Raw genomic sequence first — 24,540 nt, 5'->3', positions numbered from 1 at the left:
GCAGACACGGTATCCAACTCTCCCCTCTAGTTTCTGAGCCTTCCATGGTCATACTGCATTGCATTTATATATAGTTATACAACCAGTTATTACAATTAGAGATTACTATAATAGAAAACATTTCATATTAGAAGCTCAGAATGCTCCTCATATATTGGCACAAGACAGCCTTTATGCTCTTAAGCCCACAACACCGAAAGTTATTAAAACCCAGAGGAGCTTGTGAACATTCCCGTGTTGGATTACAATTAAAAGAAAATGAAAACGCTGCCAAAGCCCCATCACACTTCTATTATTAAAAAGGGCAGGCATCGTGGTTTTAACTTCCCTAGATTAAGCTTCAGCAGCATGGGTCAAATGAGTGGTTTTTCACCACTCTTTTCTGTATGCAGTCAGACTAGACAATTTACTATGGCATTATGTTAAAAGGTATGATTAAAAAAAACCTGAAAATACACCCATGAAGCCATTAGGATGTTACAATTAAACAAAACAAACAAAAAAGTGTCAAGGAAGCTCACCTGCATACATATTTAATCAAGTTCACATTTTATTGAACTGATGTAATGCATTTTTCAGATCAGACAGTTGAAAATCTCCATAACAATCTGAAGAAACCCCATCACACTGCTAAATCAAAAAAAATGACCATATTCAGTTATTCATGTGCATGTTTCCTGTCTGACGCATGGCTAAACTACCTCTCAATGTCCCTCTCAGACATTTAGTGTCGAAGACCTCTTCTGGACCCTTCAAAAGGGCCATGGGAATTAACACAAGCTGGACGTGACCAGCCCCAAGAATTTAGCAGGATGTAATTTGTGATTTTTCTGTGAATGTACAGAGTACAGATCTCCCTCACACATACTGTGCAGCGACCACGCTTACTGAAGCAACAGTCAGTCTCAGAGCTCTCAAATGTCAACAATTAGAGAGACACAGCAGACTCTTGCCTGCTGCATCGGTGGTGAGGGGGGGCAGTGCCCAGAGATGATACGAAGTAGAACTCCACTAATTAACCATAATATGCATCTGGCTTTGTCATCTTTAATCACTTGATCCACATTTGGGACAGAAAATTAGCCATCCAAGGAAGGTATAGAGGGGATTCAAAAAGAGAAAAAATATATTATATTGTAACCATTTTACTCAAGACACCAAAAGGTTTTTGTTAAGTAGCACCAGTCCTTGTGGAAAGGCTTGCTGTGCAGCTGGTGAGCACTGCTGTAGTCTTTCCAAACCAGACATGCACAAATACTGAACACGATTTATTCGTATGCAGGCTGCTTAAAAATGACCAACTCATCCTTAACGCAAACCTCACATGAAGTGGTACAGGAAACCTCAAGGACCTGAAAAGGTGGACCAGTTGTGATTCTCAAGATGACAAACTAGTGGTGCAAAGCCAGACACACGCACCCTGTTCACTTTCATGGATACACTTCTTCCACACACACAGTAGTGTAACATCTGTGGAGATAATACTAAAAAAAAAAAAAGATAATGGAAAACAAACAGCCCCCATGTCCAGTTAAGACTTTGAATGGTGAGCAGATATTCAGAAATGACCAGAGCAGAGAGCAATGTACACACTCGCAAAATATATTCTGCATCCCCCCTTTCCAGTCTGGTCTGCACTGAAAAGAGAATAAAGATTGAGTGATCTTAAAAAGTTAATTTCCTAACCAAGGAAGCTAACGTCTTTGTCTGACAATCATGCTAAACCAACAGATGTCATTTATTCCAAATCAATACAATGATTTCTTTTGGCAAAGCATTCTAAACATACAGGTTTCGTAAACGTTTCTCCTTAAGCTTCATCCGTCATGAAAATAAAGTTGTGTATATTTGATCTCTTCCTTTCAAGCCAAAACCTTAGACTCATTTCAAAAGTAAAGCAATAAATTTCCTTTCTCCTCACTTAAAAATTAATAAAATTAATTTCATTCATACATGTATATATTATAATGCATAAATAATTCTGTTCCGAATGTATTTGAAACTTGGAACAACTATGATAAATCCATTTGAAATAATACAGGTGTGTCTCAGGTAATACTCCCCCAATGTTTCCATGGTGCTGTGGAGAGAAACAGGACTTGTTCTCACACTTTAAGAACAGGAACATTGGCCAGGTTCATCCTGAGTACTCTGGCTATTCAAAAAATGACTAGCAGCCTTTTTTTCTCTTTTTTGGTTTTCACCCCACCCACCCCTCAAATACTCAATTACCCATATACCCCCCCCCCCCCCAAACCCCAAAACAAAAGCCCCAAAAATACAGGTCAAGCCTTCCACACACACACTGCCTCACTGATCGTACACATACACATTGTGTCAAAAATAAACACTCAATCCCCTTCACTGTATTGCTTTCTTCTCACAAAAGTGCATTCACACCCATGTCTCACCCCCCCCCCCCCCCCCCAAATAAATCCCCAAAACGGTGCACACATGCGCACTCAAAGAAGCACGCGTGTCGTCCACAGGCGTGAGCCAGGCCCACCACTAGGTCTCCGTAGTTTCTCCCCGTTGCTCCCGGGAGTTGGTCGGGCTCCACATCGCCATGTGTAAACAAACACGTTAAGGCACCATTTGCACGGTGAGCAAGAATACTGCTTTGTGGGGTCCTGGGGGAGAGGGACCCTCGTGACGGCAGGATCCCCACATCCAACACGCTGCCCCAGACTCCCCTGTGCAGAAGGCTTCAGGAAGTCAAACACATACGGTATGTAAGGCCCCCAGTATTGCATTGCATCCAGAAAAGAAGAAATTAAACCTTATATCATCTTTGGACTCAATCTTTCTTCTCTTCCTTTTGTTCAAAATAAATAGATTTTTTTTTTTTTTTAAATACAGGTAGCTATAGATATATTTTCTTTGCTTTGAAAATTGTTTAATTCTTTTTTGTCTTTTTTTAAAGTCCTTCAAAGAAGATGAAAGAAAAAAAAAGGCTTGTAGACTAAGCGTTATTCCCCTAGACATGCATGACATCACTAGCAGGGAGTGTTTTTCTTCTCTTAAACAGCAGAGGCAGTGGTCAGAATGAAGGACGCTTCAGCAAAGTGAAGAGAAAACACAGAGAGGGGAAGGAGAGGGGGAGGAGGAGAGCCTAGGAATGAAATGTAGACTTGGAAAACGTGGTGAACAGGGAATGGGTCGAAGGGGACGTGTCGCTCGCTCGCACGCACGCACGCAGGCCGTTTGATCTCCCTCGCTCCCTCTGGTGCGGTCTTTGGGCTGAAGAGAGCTCTGATTGGTTGCAGGGGGTTTGCTGGCTTCCACGGTTTAAAGCCAGGACTGCGCCCTCCGCTGGTCAAAGTCAGCAATGAGCCTCTTTATGTGGGCCAGCTTGTTGTGCAGGTACTCACACCGCTGCTTCTCCTCATGGTAGTTTGGGTTGTGCTACAGAACGTTGAACAGAAAGACAAAACCACCAATCAATAGTGATTAAAAAGAAAAGAAAAGTCCCTCACACAGACCTATATGCTGTGTATGTGGATAAATTCCACATTGCATTATTAGGATTTTAAAATATTTGTATTCAAACTCACTTGTTTCACCTTTTTATATTCCTGTAGCACCTCTTCATGCACCTCCTGAATAAGACAGACATCTGAAGTTCTTTATTGTGAAAAAAAACATTTTTACACCACACAACAAACAGTTGTATAAACGTGAACGGGTAAAACAGTCGATCAGAAGCCAGTTTGCGTCTAGCCGGCCTACACAGAGTCTAGGGCCGGTGTGTGGGCCGGTGTGTGGGCCGGTGTGTGGGCCGGTGTGTGGGCCGGTGTGTGGGCCGGTGTGTGGGCCGGTGTGTGGGCCGGTGTGTGGGCCCGTGTGTGGGCCCGTGTGTGGGCCCGTGTGTGGGCCCGTGTGTGGGCCCGTGTGTGGGCCCGTGTGTGGGCCCGTGTGTGGGCCCGTGTGTGGGCCCGTGTGTGGGCCCGTGTGTGGGCCCGTGTCCTGACCCGATACTCCTTGGTTCCAGGTGACAGGCGTCTACACTGGGCGTCCAGATGGGAGAAACGTCGTGTGATGCCCTCCACACGGGCGTGAAGAACGCGGTACTCGTCATACTCGCCGTTGAAATCGTCCTTGTAGCGCTGCCTCTGGTCCACAGACACCACTGCTGTGTAATTACTGCCCAGGGTAAAGGAGAACGAACACGAACACACACACACACACACACACACACACACACTTTAACCAGTTTGCCATGTAAAGTTTGTAAAAGATTTACTGAAAGCCCAAAGGCAGATGCTGCACAGATAAAACAGGGCTACACGGTGCTGAGAGCCAGCTAATCTAGAACAAGGCCAAATCTAGCCAGGGCCCCACGCCCTCCACACACGGTCAGGGTAAACTCACGCTATGTAATCAGGAATCACCGGGGTGGACAGTTCTGTGAACTCAGATTTGCTTGTTCTGTCTAAGGAGAGAAACGATTGATCACAAATGGCACTTCACGAAAGCTCTCATCTTGAACAGTGTTTTGAAGAACCGCTGCTTCTCAAACTAATAAAACACTAATCGAGGTGTAGGACTTCGTCAAGGCCCACGAGCGATCCCCAGACACGCACCTTCTCCGCGTGGCTCCGTATCGGGAGCGGGGCGGCTGGCTGGCTTGTGCTTCTCCTCCACGTCCACACGGTGTCTCTTCCTGGGCCTCTCGTCCTCCTCAGCGTGTCTCTCCTTCTGCTTCACTCGTTCCTTCTCCCTGTCACGCTCCTTCTCTTTGTGCTTCTTGGACTTCTTTTTGGGTTTTTTGCTACTGCTGGCTGCTGGGGGCGTGGTGTACGGGGGGAGGGAGGGGGCGGAGCTGGAGGCCACGGAGGAGGAGGAGGAGACGTGGGCGGGCCGGCCTCGGGGGCTGGGCGTCAGGGCTCGGGAGGTGTAACGCTCCGCCTCTTCCCCGCAGGTGGAGCTCTGGTCCAGGGGCAGGTCTTGTGTGCCACGCCCCTCGGGTGTGCTTGGGGAGTTGGAGTTGGAGCCAGACGGTGGGTGGGACACCAGGGGCTGGGAGGAGGGGCCAGGGCAGGCTGCAGAGACAGGGGGCGTGGCCCTCTTCTCCTCCGCCTCCAAAGGGGTGTGGCGCTCAGATGAGCCAGGAGCGCTCCGGTTACTGAGGTGGGAGATTCGAGGTTTCTTGGGCATCAGAGGGTCAATGAAGTCTCCCTCAAGCTGGCATTTCTAAATACAGAGAGACGAGGGTCCTCGGTGTAAAAGCAGGAATGTAGGAACGCGCAGTAAATCTATGTTTAATCAACTCAAATCTCCGATTTCAACTGGGAGCCTGGTACATGCCAACCCACTGCCGCCTTCACCAAAACTCACACATCTTTAAATCAAGAAAGGAATATAATCAGGCTTCAGTTCAGTAGAAGAGCGCTTGGCTTGGCGTGCTTCTCTCCAGGATTGACCCAACATCCCCCCTCAAACAACCTCATCATCATCATCATCAGAAGTGTGGCTGTGTCCATACCTGTTGTGGGGCCGGCTCTTTGGGAGAAGTGCTGGATGAGAGTGAATCCGCGGGAAGGCCCAGTTTACTGTGAGACACACAGGAGGGTCCGTGAGACAGGAGCCAACATGGCACCAGTCCTGCGTGACGGGCTGCCCAGTCGTACACTCAGTGAGGGTCGACATGCGCCGGTGCTGCTGAGCCACTGCAAATGGGCCAGGAACTCACCGAGTCAGGATCCTGTCCACCTGAGTGCGCTCGTCCTCCGTGTAGCCCGGCCAGTCCCTCTGGACCTCACGGTAGAGGAAGTCCTTTAGAGAGTACGAGTTATCCTTCGGGTTCAGATTAGCAACCTGAATATACAAACACGAAAACACTGCAGTAAGAACGTTTCTCTCTCACCAGCTCACCTCAGGAGACCAGAAATGAAAGTTTTTTAAATGTTCTTGTTTAAATCAGATACACACAGAGCCAACTGGGGCTTTTATTATATTGTTTCTATGAACTTCAGACAAAGTGAAATATGACGCGCTTGTGTAAGCAGACCGCTGTCCTAATGGCCCCTCATCATAACGTGAAGGAGCACTACACTTCAAAAGGGTCCACAAGAGCTTCAAACACAAACCACACTTTTATGGCGATTCTAAAACATGGTGCTGGACACTTTATGAGGCAGCAAACAGGAACAACGACAATGTTGGATTTTGGACCAGTGTGTTTTGGATCGCATGTTCCTGGATTATAGAAATAATGAATTAGGTCAGTGACACTAAACTGTATTACAGAACAGTCCTTCATATTTTTCCAACAATGTTGAACTCCTAACAAGCCTATGAACATGCGATTATGTAAAATGCCCGATATCACAAGTCAGTTCATATCACAAATCATATTTACTTGCCATAACGCTAGAATGAAAAGAAAGGATAAAAACCACAAACTCGTACAAGAGACACGCGATAACTATGTTCTGTACAAATGTTGTGTTTAGAGGAATTTCATTCTGTGCACCAGGACCAGATTGCTCACTCAGTGTGGGCCTGGACCCTCTTAAGCCGAGCAGTCACGCCCCAGCAGTGAGCCAGGCCTTCATACGCATTCAGAAACATACTGCACGGATTTACACTCAAATGTGAAGGGAGCAAATCTGAATGCACATCCGGTTTTTCTTTTCCAAGTAATTTCAGACGGCGGCAGCTAAGCTGTGGGCGGCCTGAGACATTTGGGCTACGCGAGATCTAAACCGGCCCGAGGTGCAGACAGTGAAACGGTTCTTCACGTTCTGTTGAACGCTGGCCTCCTCCCGACATGAGGCAAAATAAACATAACGTTGCGTAATTTACATGCGAATATACAACGTCTCGCCCGTCTGCCTGCACCCCGTCCATCTGCAGTAAGGCCAACAGAGCTGCTTCTCCCTTTCATTGAATAAAAGGGGCAGTTTCAATGTCTGCCCCCCCCCCCCCCCAACCCCCCGTCTCCCTTCACCGAGATCCCTTGCTAGTCAATTTCAATTAGCGCATATAGAAACCAACCCCAGGACAAAGTACCTTTGACATTTCTCCAGTGAAACCACTGAAGGGAACTGACACAGGCTCGTGGCTGGGACTTCCCCTCCGTGCTCTGCTGAAACCACACCCTCTGCAGGCTGAGGAGGAAGCTCCGCCCACTTAATCCAGGCCCATTTGTAGGCAATCGGCACAGTACGAGACCTTTAAGTCTTCCGTGAGATAAAGTAAATCATTCTTTACTATGAGCCACCAGCCACGTGTCTACATATTTAGATGTAATATTTAACATCTAATGTATAGATACAGTTATAGTTACGGCTGGGGTCCAACTGAGGTAAATGCAGGTGTTTGTCTTTTGCATATTGATTTCGTGCTTAAGCCTCACAATAAGCTTCTCTCTGCGCTGCACGTTCCTTGCTAGCGTTCTTGTTCTCAGATGCATCTATCAGAAAGGTGCGTGTGAAGGGTCGTCCGTCTGGCCCAGACCCGTCCGTGTCCAGGCTCACCGGTGCTCAGGTGCCCCGCCTCTGTGCTGCTTCTGAATCAAATACTCTGCTTCAAAACGTACACGACTGGCTACGGATCAGCACCAAATACTGCGTTAACACGCAAGATGACGGGAGAAGTTCTCACAACCAGAGAGGCTTCAGGAAGAAGGAACCTGGACTGTTTGGAATGGAGTGGATCCTCCCTCTCTGGTTCTCTGGTTTGTTCAATCTTGACAAACGTGCTCCTCACGTCTCCCCCACAGCTCCACTGCCCCCTTCACTCACCCCACTTCATCAGGGCTGTTTAATATTCACCGCTGCCTGGTGCTGGCGGGTTCTCCGCAGGTCCTACCTGTTGTAAGGTGCTGCCCAGGGAGCTGCGGTCCTTCTGGCTGATACCGTCTCTCTGTAGTCTGGCCAGAACCTCCAGCTTCTTGTAGGAGCGCAGGGCCAGCAGGTGGACCACGCGGTCTCGGTACGGCCGCTGGGACACCGGGTTACTGGAAAGGCACTTGCGGATGGTGTTGGCCGGGTTCATGGGGGTGGAGCGCTTCCTCTCCGGAACCGGATCAGGGGCGGAGGGGGCTGGCTTTCGGACCTGGACCTTTTTACCTGTGGAGTTTGGAGTTCAGAGAGAGAGGGGGACTGGCTGAGAACAAGTAGGGGAAAGAACAAACTAAAACAGCGTGGAACATGGATGGGGTCGGTTTGATGGCTCCACTACTCAAGCTGGAGCAGCTGTGAGAGATGAAGGTGCGCACACACACAAGAGATGGGGACTCGAGTTTGGGACTCGGACTCGAGTCGCACTTAAGTCGCATATACAGGGACTTCAGACTCGACTTAGACTTGCATTCAAAAGACTTGCGACTCGACTTGGACTCGTGATTTGAGACTCGTGAACAATCTTTTATTTGTAATGTTCTTTTGCGTTTCATTTGACTTTTCTCCGCCTGTCTGAATGCTTTTTACTTCCCGCTGTAACATTTTCGGCGCGCGGACCCTCGCGCCGGTCGCGACGCGTCAAGTATTTCGCAAGTGACCGTTGCGCGCGACTCCGCACACCACGCGAACCTGGCGCTGCGCGCGCCGCAAAACATCGCGATCATGACGACGCAGGTGAGGACGCTCGCTTCTGTTCCACCATTCATAATAAGTTTTGGGTACAAAACAAGTACAAGTAGCAAATAGAAGAGCAGCAAACTGCAGAGTGTGTGGCATAAAAATACAGTACGCTGGTTCCACCACATCTAATTTTATTCGCCACCTGAAAACCCACCCGGAAAGGTTAAGCCTGGTTTATACTTTCGCGAGCGACCGTAGCGCGCGACTCTGCGCGAGCGGTGTAGGCGTTTATACTTTCGCGAACGTCGCTGCAGTGTTCTCCGAAACGATAGGTGGCAGTGGAGAATAAAAAACCCTTCCAAAACGAGGAGGGTACGGCTCGAGAAAAGAGACCACCTCCCCGTGGCTGCGTGTGCGTGGCTGCCTGGCCATGGCACAAACGCGTTCCTGATCTCGCGCATGCTCGTTCGTGTGCAAAACGATGGCCGACGCCAGCGTTTAGTGTAAGTTAAAATACCTCGTTTTTGTAGACAAACGAATCTTACATTCTAGTCTTGTATTGGCAGTGTATATGTTCATAAAGTTACTTTATGGAGAGGAAAACATTTAAGAATAGCCTGTTAAGTTATCTGCATTGTAAACTTCGCATGGGAGCAATGAACAATGCTTGACAAATTGGGAATACCAATCAACTGTAAATTGAACAGTGTTTAAAGAGGGGAAGCCATGCGGCTTTTGCAAAAATAAAGTTCTAAATGGAAATATTTTGTTTGTGTGTTTTCATGTATTTCTACCTGAATTTTATCTGCAAAACATTAACTTTAATGTGCATTGAAGTTTTCAAATCCTTTGCAAACATCCTTATTTATTACTTTTATTTAGAAATTCCTATCACGCGAGACTATAACGGAACTTCACCAGCGCGGTGCAGCCAGGATGAGAGAGCCATGGTGAGAGAGTCTCCCAGTCTCGCGCCGTATACTATTGTCCAAAACCGGGGAAAGAACACTTTTACCTGACCAGAGACCGTATATATACACATCCAGGCATCAAACATAAATATAGCTTTGCAGTGTTGTCCGAAACGATACGTTAACATTTAGCCCTATCCGGACGGGATTAGTTTCTCAGGGGGTCCTGGGGTAATTTTCTCTTTTACGGGGGGTCCTCTGTGATTTTAATCCCGTCCGGAACGAGCATGTCCGTGTTTTTCTCAGACGTCCTCAGAGAAAATTACAGGCGGAATTACCTACTGTTTTTCGCTGTACTCCGTGGTCGTCTGGTAATTTTAGTCCCGTCCGGATCCACATGTCTGAGTTTATACATGCAGACATCACCTCGCGTTTAATAAAACAGTTATATGTCCACTGCCACGCACCGTAGTTAAGCCTGGTTTATACTTTCGCGAGCGACCGTAGCGCGCTACTCCGCCCACCTCGCGCGACCCTGCGCGAGCGGTGTAGGCGTTTATACTTTCGCGAGCGTCGCTGCAGTGTTCTCCGAAACGATAGGTGGCGATAGGTGGCAGTGGAGAATAAAAAACCTCTGCAAAACCGGTGAAAGAACATTTTTACCTGACCAGAGACCGTATATATACACATTAGGTATCAAACATAAATATGACTTTGCAATGTTGTCCGAAACTATATGTGGTAGTGTAAAGAAACACCCCTAAAAAAAAAGGGAATGAACATTTACCTGACGCATTTTAATGTTGCTTTGTGTTTCAGGTTTGAAAAGTGCTGGAATTTAGGCTAAAGTACATTAAAATGTTGAAATTACGTTAACAAATACGAGCCTCTTGTAATTCCAGGACGAAACATGAGAGAACGTGAAGACGTTAAGATTGGGCGTTTTGAAAATAAACAACCATTAAATAATATGATAAAAAAGCGAATTATTTCGATTCATTTAGAGTATATGTATAAATATTTAACTTAATTAAGTTTACCGTGCTGGGAAATATTGAAATGGACCTTTAAAGTGACGTACAAGTGCTTTAATTCCACCTTGTATAGGTGTATGAACCCGGCAAACATGACTTTGTCCATCGCGCTGAAGCGCGGCGCGCGCGCGAAGTTACAAAATTCGAGAGGTGCACGACCTCGCGCCGCGACAGCGCGCGAGGCCCTCGCGCACGGGCGGAGCCACAGCGATTACGTCATTTTCGCCGCGCGGACCCTCGCGCCGCTCGCGGCGCGTCGAGTATAAACCAGGCTTAACACGTTGGGCGCGCGTTTTCACGGAGATCCACGTAAAGACAGCGGCGAGCGAAAATGGATTTACTGGATTTTTAATGGATTTATTTTATTTTATTTAACGGATTTATTTAGCTATTTACATTCATTAGCGATTTTTTATAATGTGTTTTCTGTATTGGTTTAACAAAATAGCTTAACTTAAACGGAGATCTTAAATGCTGAACTGAACAGTAGTAAAGTTAAAAGTTAAAAAGGAATCATCAGAGTTGGCAGTGTGACATTATTAAACATGCTATCACGTGACAAGGCGATGTCATGTGACCGAGAAAGCCAAAAACTCGCGGGTCCTCCTGTTTTTTCAATTGCTGTCCGGATGCAAGAGTTTTATCACTGAGTACAAGGGTGAAATATTTTTCACAGACGTCCCCCTGAAAAATTAATCCCGTCCGGATAGGGCTAAATACGAGCCTCTTGTAATTCCAAGACGAAACATGAGAGAACGTGAAGACGTTAAGATTGGGCGTTTTGAAAATAAACAACCATAAACTAATGTGATAAAAAAGCGAATTATTTCGATTCATTTCGAGTATATGTATAAATATTTAACTTAATTAAGTTTAACGTGCTGGGAAATACTGAAATGGACCTTTAAAGTGCCGTACAAGTGCTTTAATTCCACCTTGTATAGGTGTATGAACCCGGCAAACATGACTTTGTCCATCGCGCTGAAGCACGGCGCGCGCGCGAAGTTTTCGAGAGGTGCACGACCTCGCGCACGGTCAGAGCCACAGCGATTACGTCATTTTCGCCGCGCGGACCCTCGCGCAGCGGCGCGTCAAGTATAAACCAGGCTTAATGCGCCTGCGCCCTCACCGAGCCAGGCTAAGTGCAAGTACCCTGTCAACCCTGATCTTTTAAAAATGTAATGCGTTAGTTGCATAAACATTTTCCTTGTATTGGACACTGAAAGACACCTTGAAGTTCAAATAGATTGTGTTTGATCCAGTTCATTAGGAGACAAATAGTTGTTGCTGCAGGGCTTTTTATGTCAGAATCATTATTATTGTAAAATTTGAATTCTGTTTTTAATTTTTATTTTATAATCACTAATTTGGTTGCTATTTTCTTTATATGCAGACCTTTCATATATATAGTTAAAAATGTGATTTTTTTTAATTCACAGCCCTCCATTATCTTTTAAAACAAAATATAGCAGATGTTCTACTGAAAGAAGCGAATATTGTATCCAGAAAAATGTCAGTTTTGTAAGAAAAATACTTTTTGGAGAAAAATACGGATACAAAATTTATCTGGAAAACATTTGTGTGTGGGTGCGCACTTTTAAAAATTGTATTTCTTCATTTACCAGTTTAAGCTATTATACATCAGAAATGTCATAACAGACCATTACAACTATACAGGGATTTGCGACTACAGTGTCACTCAAATATTTGGGACTTGACTTGGACTTGAGAACAAAGACTTGAGACTTGACTTGGACTTGAGATCAAAGACTTGAGACTTGACTTGGACTTGAGATCAAAGACTTGAGACTTGACTTGGACTTGCAAAAAATGACTTGTGAGCATCTCTGACACACACACACACATTTTTACTGTCATAAATCTTGGCAACCAGACAAAACCCTCATGTTGGCTTATTAAAAGGTGTCAGCACAAGCCCTGCGATTTACCATTCAAACATTACAATGCAACAGTTGTAAGCAGCGGGGGTGGAGGAGGAGTAAGGAGTCAGAGGTAGACCCTGGGGCAGCTGCCACAGACCGCAACTACAACCTGCCCCTGCTCGTCTCTCTGGCTTTCTCACCCCATGCAAATGCCTCCCTCAGCTGCACCCACCATCAGCCAAACCGACTTTTCCGGTTTACGGAGAAGCACCCTGTCACGGTCATAAGAGCAGGGGGTCCCCCGAGGGCTGGCAGCTAGCGCCTGGGGCTGCTAGCAAACCACACTGGGAGGAAATGAGTTCAGTGATCGCTCTGGGTTTCAAAAAAATTTTTTTTAAAAAAAGGTCAAATCACCAGTTCATGGTGGTGGTAGTAAAGAGCAGTCATGCTGTGTGACCCACCGAGATTACAACACACCGGCAAACTGAATATTTCCACGTTGGATCTGCCGATTTCCTGAGTTTCTATTAGTGAGAAACCCATTTATCTTAGATGCTACACTTAGCACAGAGAATGAGAGTGAGAAAACGAGAAAACCGCTGAAAAATGAAAAGGAAGAAAAAAAAATAGCAGGGAGAGTTTCATTGCTGAGTAATGTTTTTAACAGGTGTCTGTGCTCTGTGGTTAATGACGCAACGTCAGTTTTTACATGGAACAAGACGTGGTGTTTGTGGGGTGTGTCAGCGTTCCGTCATCAGATAGCGGTCGGCAATCCATAAAACATGGATGCCACGCAAGGTGTTGGACTAACCCAAACCAGATTAGCGGGAATACAGTTTTTCTCGTACACAATTACTTCCTGGCACCTGGTGTGTCGTGTGGGGTTCTGCATGCACGGTGCTGATAAAGGGCACCTGTGTGGCACGAGGACAAACGGAAGCACCTGCCTGTGAACTGACCCCCGGGTTTGATGACCTTTGTGGCTCTCTTACGCGTGTCCTCTTCGGCCTGCGTCATGCGCTCTCTGGTCACCTGGTAGGAGTCGTTGGTGGCGCACACCGTGATTTTGTCCTGGACCGTCCCCAGCGAGGACATCTGGGCAAGCCCGGAGCTGGTGGAGGAACACGGGAAGCCTGAGAAGGTGAACGGCCCCAGAACACGGGCGCGTACGTCTGACCGTGCGCACACCACCTTTGGTGGCAACGGCGACATCCTACCTGGACACATATTGGTGGATGCATTCGAAGCTTCCCTGAGGATTGTCCTTGCCAACGTTGGACAAGTAAAAATCAAAAGCGTGAGACCCGTCGGAGACATCTGGCTTGGGAATCTTAATGCGCTGCAAGACCAAAAAACAAAAAAGAAGCAAAACACCTAATTAATTAACTAATTTAATGAAGTCTTGAATCAAACGTGCACGTTCTCGGTTTCTCAGAACCACTACCTGGAATAGTCACAGCACACAATAAAAACGTGATTTGTAAGAGACTTCATTTTCTCATTCCAATCTTCTGCCAAATTAGTGCTACAAAAAGGTCAACATTGTGATTACCCATAAGGCTTTGGGGTAGCCCTGGAGCACACACACAACAGCACCAGACCAGCGTGTCTTTTAAACGGTTACAGACAAGAGACACGCCGAGCGAGATCACAGCTGCATAACCACAGAGCAGCATGAATAGCTTCAGTGGAGATAAACTCTGGCATGGAGCACAGGGTCAGAGGTTAACCATTTTTACAGGGGAACAGTGAGAGTTGACAAACCTCAGAATAGACCTAAATAGGCCTAAAGCAATCTGCTCAACACCAGAGCAACCATTAAGCAAGAATTCCAACATGCACGTACACACTTCTGTCAGGGTTTAGAAACAGATCTCGTAATGCGACTCCACTCTTAATTTTGTGTCTTGGGAACATTTTCCTAAAACATCCTTTGTGCCAAGGTCATTATGAGATGAAAGAGGATTTAAATGATATTCTGGTCAAGCAGCTATGATCTTAAAAAAAATAAATAAAAAAAAACCCAAAGATACCAGAAAGACATAAAATCATCCTCACATACCCCTTGAAGTCCTTGGAAATGTATCGTTGGCCGTGAGGATGGTACATTCTGGGGGGAGACAAAGTAACACATACTTAGACCTTCTTGGCTGTAGAAATGACACTCAAATGTTTTAATGGGGAATTCGTTTATCTAAAAAAGAAAAAGAAGAAAGTGAATGGGGAGTTTTTTTTAATTATTATTATTATTTAAAACTGAGATTCCCAATCACAAAGGCTCCTTCTTGGTCAGCTGTACAGCAAATGATTGTTTTGTTTAAAACATATTGGTTTGTTTTAAGGGTAAATTAAAAAAGACACATTTGATGAGGACTGTAAATTACCAACATCTGTAAACAGCCATAAATCTTAACTACAGATTTTAAAGTGACGTCTGGTCTCAAAGTTTGCAACACACTTTTACTTTAAAGCAAGAGCTTCACCTTAAAATGTTGACACTTCACAGTAGCTCAATCAAGGTTTACTGTTTACGTGTAGCCCACAATACAGGCCAGTAAACATTCACGCTAGATTAAAGCAACTGCAACAAAATGTAAGCAAATAAAGGTGAGCCATGGAGCCCCAACGTGCTAGCTGCAGTGTTAACATCCAACACAGCTATCACATAACACGGCGTGAAGGGCTGAATCAGCTTGACCAGTCAGAGCCTTCTGAAAGAACAGCACTCGCTAGCAGTCCAGTTCTGATAGTGGGCTAAACTTGCAAATGAGAGCAAACACACCAACTCCATGTTTACTCAGATTATCCAACACTGTACACATTAAAACGGTCATTCTAAAACACAGTCAGCAGCTTTCAGATGTGCAGCAGAAAGACATATGAATGCGTGTATGAGTGGTCCAAGAAAAGGCAAACAAACAAAAACGCAGGGAAGCCAGAAGCACTGAATGAAATTATAGCATTTTTTAATGATTGGCTAATAAATGAGGATTTCATGTTTGCCTGTACAGTCCTAATATAATTCGTGGTCATGATGAGAAGCTGCTTTTCTCAACATGCGTTTTTCATTAAAGATGAGGTTGGAGCAGAGTCTCAGTACTGAAACATTATGTTTCCGTTACTTTGGAGCAAAATAAGCAGACTATTTTTAACTTTACTGCTGCAAAACAGTGGTTAAATGATTCAACCTGCAAACATTTAAACATTCATAAAACTACACATTCTAGTACATTATGTTTATTTTCTGAAAACATTAAGGTCCTAAAAAATAAAAAAAATAAAAACACCTAACAGAGCAAGAACTTCATACATTTCTCCGTCCCCCCCCCCCCCCCCCCCCCCTCTCTCTCACACACACACACACGGCAAATGCCTTCAGTTATATTCAAATGACATTATGGAGGCCTTTTTCCCTGCAGAGGCTTGTACAGCCAGATCGGTTTCACATTCCCCAACGCCCAAACACAGTCGTACTCTACACATCCACACAGCGGTGATCACATTACAGCAGGAAGAACCAGAGCCGGACAGCTCTCATGACTGCTAAACGATCACATAAGAGCAAGGGCTACATGACCGAGACAGACAGCGTAGGTCTAAGGACCACAGCCTCATCTGAAACTCCTCTCACAAATCTAGACAACATAACGCGGACAGTAAATCTCCTTTTCATGTGTGTATCTGTAGGATAAAACCCACCACAAAGCCTAGAGTACGGATGTGCGGCCCAACTAAACAAGTTACATGGTAGACACATGGTGAAGATGATAAACCAGGCAGATGCACCACATTTCATTAAGACATTTAATGCACATATTCAGAAGGACATTCTCAGATAAAGAAGCAGTAAGTGCTTGCTTGGCAACATTGCCAATTTATATTAAACATACTATTTCCAGAAAGCATGCAGTAGTCCCATATATGTGGCTGGACTTCTGAGAAATGTAGAATCTAAATTTCCATACCCTATATTTACATTTAACCCTATATTTACATTTTACCTCAGGAAACATCAGTCACCTGGCATAACTAAAAGATGTTTAACCTTAGCTATTATTGCTTTTTTAAATATCAGTCTAATTAACAGTACTAGCAGATTATGAACCTATATGTAACTATTGTTTCTAAAGTATTTTGGAAATTCAATTTCTAATTAAATTATTGCTCACATTTATTATTTCAGATTTAAATAAACGTTGACAGGCTATTTTAAAACGTGCAAGTTACATGAAGAATACTGCAGAAAAAAAGTAATACTTGATCAAGTCTATTCATACTAAAAGATATGGTGGACGATTCCTCAATAGCTAATCTTTTGGGTCAGTGATTTCCGTTTTAGATCCCACCTTCACTTTAGTTTTTTATTAATCTCCTGTAGCTTTAAATTAAACATTGCCTCGTATGCAATTTGACCGTGGACAGCTTTAAAAATCCACACAACGCATCTTTTCGTTAACGCTAGATATTTTTTTCCCCCAAGTCAACTCGTTGTGTTCGCTATTGAACTTTTAGAAACGACGAGAATTACTTTATTTTTGCATTTTGTCAGGCAAGTGGGATCGTAAATGTTGTATGCCAGTTACTAACAAAGTTTAAAGCTAGCGTCGTTATCTACTACGGACAAAAACCACAAAAATCTAACGGCAATTTTAACCTAAAAGGTGAAGTATAATCTCCTCAGACGCGAGACGAGATTAAACCGACCGTTAGCTGCACGCGCTACGTCAGCATCTTCACAGCTGGTTAGCCACGGTGCTAACAAACCGCCGAGCTACACACACGTCTCCCCGCGACACACTACAAATGGGGCTTCGTTCGCCTCGCGCTGTTAAGTTTGACAACCTAGACAGCTACTTTAGCTACCGCTCGAGAAACGGTCATTCACAAAAGGAGCCACCAACAAATAAAACGATGTAGATTAATTAGTTGGACAAATACACCATCTACTAACGTTAACTAGCACGCTGGTTGCCAATTGAGATAGTTAGCCGAGCGGCTAAAGCGAGCTATCCCCGGCTAGTTAGCCGAGCGGCTAAAGCGAGCTATCCCCGGCTAGTTAGCCGAGCGGCTAAAGCGAGCTATGCCCGGCTAGTTAGCCGAGCGGCTAAAGCGAGCTATGCCCGGCTAGTTAGCCGAGCGGCTAAAGCGAGCTATGCCCGGCTAGTTAGCCGAGCGGCTAAAGCGAGCTATGCCCGGCTAGTTAGCCGAGCGGCTAAAGCGAGCTATGCCCGGCTAGTTAGCCGAGCGGCTAAAGCGAGCTATGCCCGGCTAGTTAGCCGAGCGACTAAAGCGAGCTATGCCCGGCTAGTTAGCCGAGCGACTAAAGCGAGCTATCCCCGGCTAGTTAGCCGAGCGGCTAAAGCGAGCTATCCCCGGCTAGTTAGCCGAGCGGCTAAAGCGAGCTATCCCCGAATAGTTAGCCGAACGGCTAAAGGGAGTTATCCCCGAATAGTTAGCCGCGCGCTATCCCCGGCTAGCAGGCTAACGCTATTAAATTAACTGACCACTTCCCAAATGTGAACGGTCGTTACGACGACATCTAAAATAAAGTCTCGTATTTAGCTAGAAACCTCGCTAACCATTCGAGTTCAAACTCTTATTTACTGAGCACAAACTCCATTTCGGTCCGTAGTTTTTTTATGAAGATCCACATGGATTAACGTTAGCCTGCTCATATTTCTGGAAGCTACAACTTTTAAAACACGACCGATCTAAACGATTAACAGTTAACTTCAGCTAATTTAGACACGTTTGTCTAGCCATCTGTGAGATAAAGATCTTTAATGTAGCCGTTAGCTGGCCAGATTAATATATCCAGAGGAAGAACTAGCCCGAGACAGCTAACGTTAGCTACTTTAGTTACCTTCACAGAAAACAGCTGACAGTTTGCGACTAATTCACCATTGCGGGTGAAAATATATGAAAGACACACAAAGCACGTATATGTGATGAAAAGGCCCGTGGGCAGCTCGGATAACTAGTTTGAGAGGTAGCCGGCTAACTTTAGCTCCCAGCTCGCCCATTACTGCGGAGTTGGCACTGACAGCACTTTAGCCCTGACTTCACCTTTTTAAAAAACCCAGTCATTCAGCACTTCAAAGAACATTTTAAAACACGTTTTCCTTTCTAAGAATTACAGCACTTTAATATTCAAAAACACATCTCTTAAGGAAAAAAAACTCCCCCAAAACGCAAAACGACAACTTTAAGTTAGCCAAGCCACTTCCCAGCTTGCTTTTTTTGGGGGGCCAGCAAACAGTGCGTGGCACTGCCGTCTCCCCTCCAGGTCCGAGAAGTTAACTGATGACAAGACTTTTCAACTCACCTTACAGTTCTGGTAGCCTTCCAGCGCTCGTATGGCCGTCTCTGTCAATTTTACATGCAAAACGGTGATTCTGTCGGCACTCCGGACACAATTGAGTGCATAGCTCCCATCCTGGGAGAGAGCAGCCATCTTCAGCAGCCTGCGACCATAGTCCCTCTGACGTGCGTGCATATAGGGGCAGAAACCACTCAGACAGGGAGGAGTTGGACTCGCTCCACATTAGGAGAAATTACAGCAAAAGTCCTGCTCGTTTTGCATGTTTGGGGTCCTTTCAGAGGTTGTGTACGAATAGGTTTGCGTCTTGTATTGTTGGGGATTTAAAAAAAAGCTGTTCCAACTTGTCCTTATCGGTTTACTTCTCTGAACGTGGTTTGTAGATGGGCTAATATTAACACTATTCATATGAGCTACAATTATATATATATTAAGACCGTTCTTAAAAACTAGTCTGAGAAATTCTGAACATTTTGAGCACGAACAGCCAAAATTAGCTACTCAAGTTGATCCTGAGAATCACTCGTGTTGTAATTTGCAGAGCATTTTGTACCTTGTGCTCTAAGTCACATTCTGCACATTCTTAGTGGTCTTTGCACACAGGCTAACTGTATTAAAGTGTCTCATTCACGTGAGAAACCAAAAGAATTTTTTTTTTGTGTGGTAAACTAAACATAATTCAAACATTGTACTGTCAACCTTGTTATTCACATACCATATTCAACGGTATGTCACTGTACAAGTCAGGGAAGGGTTGTTTTTCAGGTTTTTTGCCCAGAATAATCCGAGGTCTTATCCTTGGGGCTTTTTATACATGTATACACACCTGCACTATCTTACAGAGTCAGTTCTGGCTGCAGTGTGATTATGCAGTGTTTTGGTGTGGTGCAGTGAATGGTAGTAGAATGGGTGTGGGAGAGGCTGCGTGAATCCACTAGATTAGACTCAGCCTACAAAAACAAGCTTGCCACACCTTAAATTTAATACATGCTGTTTAAAGTAACAGTATACATGATGTGTGTGCTGATTACAAAGCCCTAGTTAACAGCTGACCAGGTATACCCTGTCTCTGACATTAGAGGGTAAAACAGTCCCTTCTAGTATTGGTAATACCTGTGTAACCATTTTGTTTAACATGTATAAATACGGGTTTTGTTTAATTGCAGAGAGAGGTGCTGTCACCTAATCACAGAAGCTCAGACCTAGACACATGTGTTGCTATTGTGACATTTTCACTGCAATGACTGGTAACGCCCCAGTGAATCATTTACAGTCTGATGATGGAGTTTAATTATACTTACATGTTGTCTCAGTAATATTGAGGAATGATCGATTTTGCACTAAATTTGGTAATTACAGATATTTTGTTGACAGGAGCGGCACATCAACTCCTGTTGAACTTCCATGGGCCTCTGGGGCTGCCTTCATCAAACCTTCATCACATTTGTGATTGTAAATATAATTCATTCCTTTATATTTCAGTGGAAAACTTGAAAGAAGTTCTGATTAGTTCTTGGCTCTTCTCTCATGTTAATGACAGATCGTCTCCAAACATGTCAGGAGAACAATAGCTGAAGACTGAGATGATTCAGACGTGTTAGTGGCCTTACGTCTGATTACATTTTGTGTCTTGAGCTCCACCCCTCTGTTGACACAAGTGCTCATTGTGGCAGGTCATTAGTGCCGAGGACAGCTGCGTCAAAACTTTGGGTGACTGACCTGCCCGTCTCAAAGCTGGCCTGCTGAGGGATACACTAAAGCATGAATGGGATCCTATCAGCTCATTTACAACCTGCTGTTTGAAATAACGACTGACTCATTTGACTTTCAAGAGACCGTGTAAATATCAAGGCCTTTGCATTTGTTTCCAATAGGCATGAAAGAAAATAAACTGTATATATTTGTTTTAGTTTGATAGACGACATATTGTTTTGTATCTGACACGATCACTTGAACATTTATATAATGGTCAGACTGTAATCAAGATTAAATTAAGTTCTCTGTTTAGCTCTCTGTTTCTGTTTTCTTTAGCACAAAATGTGTGTGTGTGTGTGTGTGTGTGTGTGTATCTGATACATAAATATCATAAGTATCAGAGTTAGTAAAGAGTGCAAAGTTCTTTGGTATATCCCTAACCTCTTGATGGTGTGAGACCAAGGCACGTGTTAGTTTGGCCATGAGGAAAGGGTAAAGAAGGTGAGATGGAACCATCTGCTCTGAAAGGGTGATAGGGGAGATCTGGCAAACATAGGAAAACAGTGCCAAAATAGAGCAAGACAGCATTAGTGGAACTGAGGTGAATAAAAGCACTATAAGGTTTTTCCTTCTGTATGCTGAAAGTCGGCAATAACCCAAAGAACAGAATCATGGTAAATGTGAAGACCGACAAACCACACACTCCAGCTCTATCAGTTTACTCTGGCTCTGTGTTAACAGAGTTCACAGCAAGTCCAGATGCACCGCAGTGTCAGAACATCTTAGCCCTTGATGTAGTCACGATGTGGTTGACGTGGTTAGCACGGGGAACATGCACGAGCAACACTGCTCTGTTGTCCTTCTTCTGCCCTTTCCACGGATTTAAGGATCTTGGAACAAGAGGCCGGGTTAATGTTTGCCCAATATAGTCAGTCAAAGTGGGTACCAAGTGCATCGAGCCCTTATCACATGAAAACACAAATGTTTGAGCCATATCTCTTAGTGGACCCAGATGGTGAGGCTGGGTTGTTGTTTACCAAGAGGGTTTTTTTTTCAGTTTAAAGGAAAGGATACACAACACTCATGACTGGATTTAATCCCTGTAATTGTCTAATGCCAAAAAAAAGGGTAATTAAATCTCAAGAGCTTTACCAAAACGTTTCACAGTGTTACTGGAAATCTTATATCTGCACTGAGCTCATACTGGGAAGAGAAATAAAACATTGAACTTTTGTATGTTCATAAAATTTACAGAAAAATTATTAGGTTTCCATACTTTGATGCTACATATTTGCAGCATAATGTCATCATGCACCGATCAAATGATCTTTTTAACATCATGTCCTCTCCTCTCCTCAACAAGCAACTGTGTCTTCTTTCATCTTGCCTGTAGCTAAGCATTGCCTGCCTATGGAGTGTAGTCTCTGAGTGGGTATATCTGGTGTTTGGGGTGACTCCCACCAGCTGTACTCTGGTGAGAGCACACAGGTGGGCTTGCGGTTGACCAGGTAACGGTTCAGGTAGCTCTCCTCCAACTGCTGGGCCTGAACACCCCTGTCCTGGTCCTGCAGGATGAGTAGAGAGCAAGCCTGCAGCATGGCCAACACCTCTGAGCACAGCCCACCGTAGAACTCGGAGGTGTAGTAATAGTCCCCTTCCTCATCTGCTACGTATGCCAGAGAGTCTGGGTCTGTCTCGTAAGGGTAAGAGTGACGTGGCCTTCCAAAGAACTCTGGATGCAGCGTGGCTGTCAGCCTCCCTAGGATCTCCGTGCCCACTGGGTTCATGAACTCCTGGTCAACGTCAGCACAGTAGACGTAGTCCACATCCTGGTGAATCTGCTCTTTAACAATGGACGCCAGCAGAATCGTGCGTCGTAAGCTCAGCCTTGTCCAGCCCGGCATCTCAGCCACGGGGATGATGCGCAGGTTCCTGGTGGGCCCCATAGTCGGGGGCGGGTCCAGCTCGCGTGGCTTGTCTGTCAGGACGTAGTACGTGACGAGGACGTTGAGCAGGAAGTTGTGTTCGGCGGAGGAGAGGAAGTTACGCAGGAAGCGGTTGTAGTTCCCTACTGCAAGGACTGCCAGACCCACCTGGGCATGGCCAAGGGCAAACTTGTTTCTGCGCCTGGTGGAGGATTCACTGTCCCCCCACACCAGAGGGGCACCCCAGGGTGTCGTGGTGGGAAGGTCTTTGCCTTCCAGCCTCGCTTGTCTTTCCTCTGACAACACGGGAGTAGGAAATGTGGAAACAGCAGAAATTCTTTTTGCGGCCATGAAGTCTAAAGAAAACACAATCAATGGTAGCACATTTCCAACAGGTTTTACAAGGTGAAACTTTTTGGTATGTTAATGAATGAATTTGTTATGGTACATAAGGACTGCTTGGCTTTTCTGTGTTGTATGACCGTGTTGGTGCTGCTGTATGAGATGGAGGTGGTTGTATGTTGATAACATAAGCAGCGGGATTGTACACTTACAGATCAGTCCGGCGAGAACACACACACACAGCAAAAGCAGCTGTCTCCGATTGCCACAGTAAAAACCTGTAAGTCACAACCACCGAAAAGGTTTCTATGCAACACCATCAGTAAGTATTTCATTGTATATCATTATATTAAGTATATTACTGTGGTATTCCGCATGTTAGAATAGAACATCTGCTTAATGTCCACCAGGCCACCCTCACACATACCACGCACATCATTTTCACATCATAATGTTATATCACATGACCAAACATCTGAACGCATTAAACTGGAGCATGTTGGGGTTTTTTTAAACAGTTGAAGGCTATTATTTATTCTACTACTTCATATACCCTGCGTTTGGCCCAAAAGTTGACGGCTTGCAAAAATCTCTTGGGAAGGTGTCACCTTCGTATGGAAAATGAAAGCAGCGCACATTTTGAAGATGATTAGTAGTAAAACGCAGAACCTTATTATGTCATTCTCAACATCATTTACATTGGAATTGAGGAGATGCTCCAGTGGCCCAAAGCCAGGAGGCACAGGCTGGTGTCTCATGTCAAAACATTCTTAACCTTGCAAGCAGTAACACAAAATATGGGTGACGCGTCACGTTTCCAGAAAGGAAGACGAGGTAAGAAAGTCAAAAGAGTGAGTGAAAGAAGAGATAAAGAAGTCATGCAGGAAGTGAAAGAGAGTGATAGGGAGAATGAGAGAGACAGACATAATGAAGCAAAGACTCACTGACCTGAGGACAGTCTGGAGTATGGGAACAGTGCCATCTCTCTCACCTCTGTAGCCCAGTGTGGATTTCTCTCTCTCTCTCTCTCTCTCTCTCCCTCTCTCTCTCTCTCTGTATCTTTTTCCTCACTAATTTCAATCCTGGTGTTTTCTCTCTTCTACTTCGTCTCCTTCCTCTCATGTGGAATCTTTTGATCCATGCTTGCATTGCCTCTCTCTCTCTCTCTCTCTCTCTCTCTCTCTCTCTCTCTCTCTCTCTCTCTCTCTCTTCTTCACCCTTCTCTTCTCAACCTCGGGGTTTGGGAATCCGTTCCACTGGCTCTAACCCAAAGCAGCCAGATGTGAAAGGAATCCTGGCCAAAGAAAGAATAGAGGAGCACATACCACAGTGAACGAGTGTGCTGCACCAAAGCGGGGTGCGTAGTACAGCAATAGGATCATTACTGTTCATGTAAAATTCTGTACACTTGGGAACAAAAATTTCACTTTGGCAGAATAGTGACAGTTTGGTATTTAATACATTTTGGTATTTCCAAAGAAGTCACCCGTGTGCATATGGTGAATGGATCATACACATGCGTAGGCTGAACAGTTAAATAAACTGCCTAAACAGTGCCGTGAAGTAGCCACACGGATGTAAACAACTTAATTCCAGGAAGGCTTTGCGATTTACTGGCCATCTATCCAAAAGTTTTCTCACTTTTTTGCCACCAGATGGCACTATATTCTTTAACATACAGATCTCACACACCCCTCTGCAGTATGTGGAAAAGTGCATTATCACAGTTATCTAAACTGAAGGATGGTACCAAAGCTATCAGTTCGTCTTTTATTGCTTATAATAGGTCAAATGTGGTCGTGTGAATATGGATCTGCGTATCATAACTATACATTCCCTCTACTCCTGCCGTCTGTATTGGATTTGTAGTGTGTAGACGCGATTTTACTGCAGTCTTCTCTTC

The 24,540-nt window shown here is 44.9% G+C and overlaps 2 protein-coding genes across 4 annotated transcripts; both read right to left on the bottom strand.

Annotated features, from left to right (window-relative positions):
* Positions 1-2,803: 2,803 nt before the first annotated feature.
* On the bottom strand, positions 2,804-18,969 carry ell2 (elongation factor for RNA polymerase II 2). Of its 3 annotated transcripts, none has more exons than XM_076994903.1 (12): positions 18,682-18,969; positions 14,419-14,466; positions 13,574-13,695; positions 13,316-13,467; positions 7,816-8,075; positions 5,693-5,817; positions 5,486-5,552; positions 4,584-5,193; positions 4,372-4,432; positions 3,972-4,143; positions 3,555-3,599; positions 2,804-3,405 (listed from the first exon to the last, which is right to left on the bottom strand). In XM_076994903.1, exons 1-12 carry the CDS (start codon positions 18,850-18,852, stop codon positions 3,289-3,291), a joined length of 1,950 nt encoding a protein of 649 aa, XP_076851018.1. In that variant the 5' UTR covers positions 18,853-18,969; the 3' UTR covers positions 2,804-3,288. The 3 variants fall into 3 exon arrangements, with proteins under 3 accessions (XP_076851018.1, XP_076851017.1, XP_076851015.1); XM_076994902.1 differs by having other exon boundaries at positions 3,564-3,599; positions 13,304-13,467; positions 18,682-18,968; XM_076994900.1 differs by having other exon boundaries at positions 13,304-13,467; positions 18,682-18,966.
* A 2,489-nt stretch (positions 18,970-21,458) lies between these two features.
* On the bottom strand, positions 21,459-23,808 carry LOC143501277 (globoside alpha-1,3-N-acetylgalactosaminyltransferase 1-like). Its single transcript, XM_076994904.1, has 3 exons — positions 23,586-23,808; positions 22,850-22,915; positions 21,459-22,651 (listed from the first exon to the last, which is right to left on the bottom strand). The coding sequence occupies exons 1-3, from the start codon at positions 23,617-23,619 to the stop codon at positions 21,726-21,728; spliced, it is 1,026 nt and encodes a 341-aa protein (XP_076851019.1). The 5' UTR covers positions 23,620-23,808; the 3' UTR covers positions 21,459-21,725.
* Positions 23,809-24,540: the final 732 nt, after the last annotated feature.

Source organism: Brachyhypopomus gauderio, unplaced genomic scaffold, assembly GCF_052324685.1.
Source record: "Brachyhypopomus gauderio isolate BG-103 unplaced genomic scaffold, BGAUD_0.2 sc167, whole genome shotgun sequence".
Classification (NCBI taxonomy): Eukaryota; Metazoa; Chordata; class Actinopteri; order Gymnotiformes; family Hypopomidae; genus Brachyhypopomus; species Brachyhypopomus gauderio.
The sequence above is the reverse complement of the archived record's forward strand: the minus strand, read 5'-3'. Positions and strand labels throughout refer to the sequence as shown.

What these genes read in the sequence shown, in the direction of transcription:
- ell2 (XM_076994900.1), bottom strand. Translation starts at nt 18,852, where the DNA reads ATGCACGCACGTCAGAGGGACTATGGTCGCAGGCTGCTGAAGATGGCT. An exon ending in ATCCACCAATATGTGTCCAG is followed by an intron (nt 13,468 to 13,573) that starts GTAGGATGTCGC and finishes TTCCTCCACCAG; the next exon opens with CTCCGGGCTTGCCCAGATGT. An exon ending in ACCCGGGGGTCAGTTCACAG is followed by an intron (nt 8,076 to 13,303) that starts GCAGGTGCTTCC and finishes CAAACTCCACAG; the next exon opens with GTAAAAAGGTCCAGGTCCGA.
- LOC143501277 (XM_076994904.1), bottom strand. Translation starts at nt 23,619, where the DNA reads ATGGCACTGTTCCCATACTCCAGACTGTCCTCAG. An exon ending in ATACTCCAGACTGTCCTCAG is followed by an intron (nt 22,916 to 23,585) that starts GTCAGTGAGTCT and finishes TGTGACTTACAG; the next exon opens with GTTTTTACTGTGGCAATCGG. An exon ending in TGTTCTCGCCGGACTGATCT is followed by an intron (nt 22,652 to 22,849) that starts GTAAGTGTACAA and finishes TGTTTTCTTTAG; the next exon opens with ACTTCATGGCCGCAAAAAGA.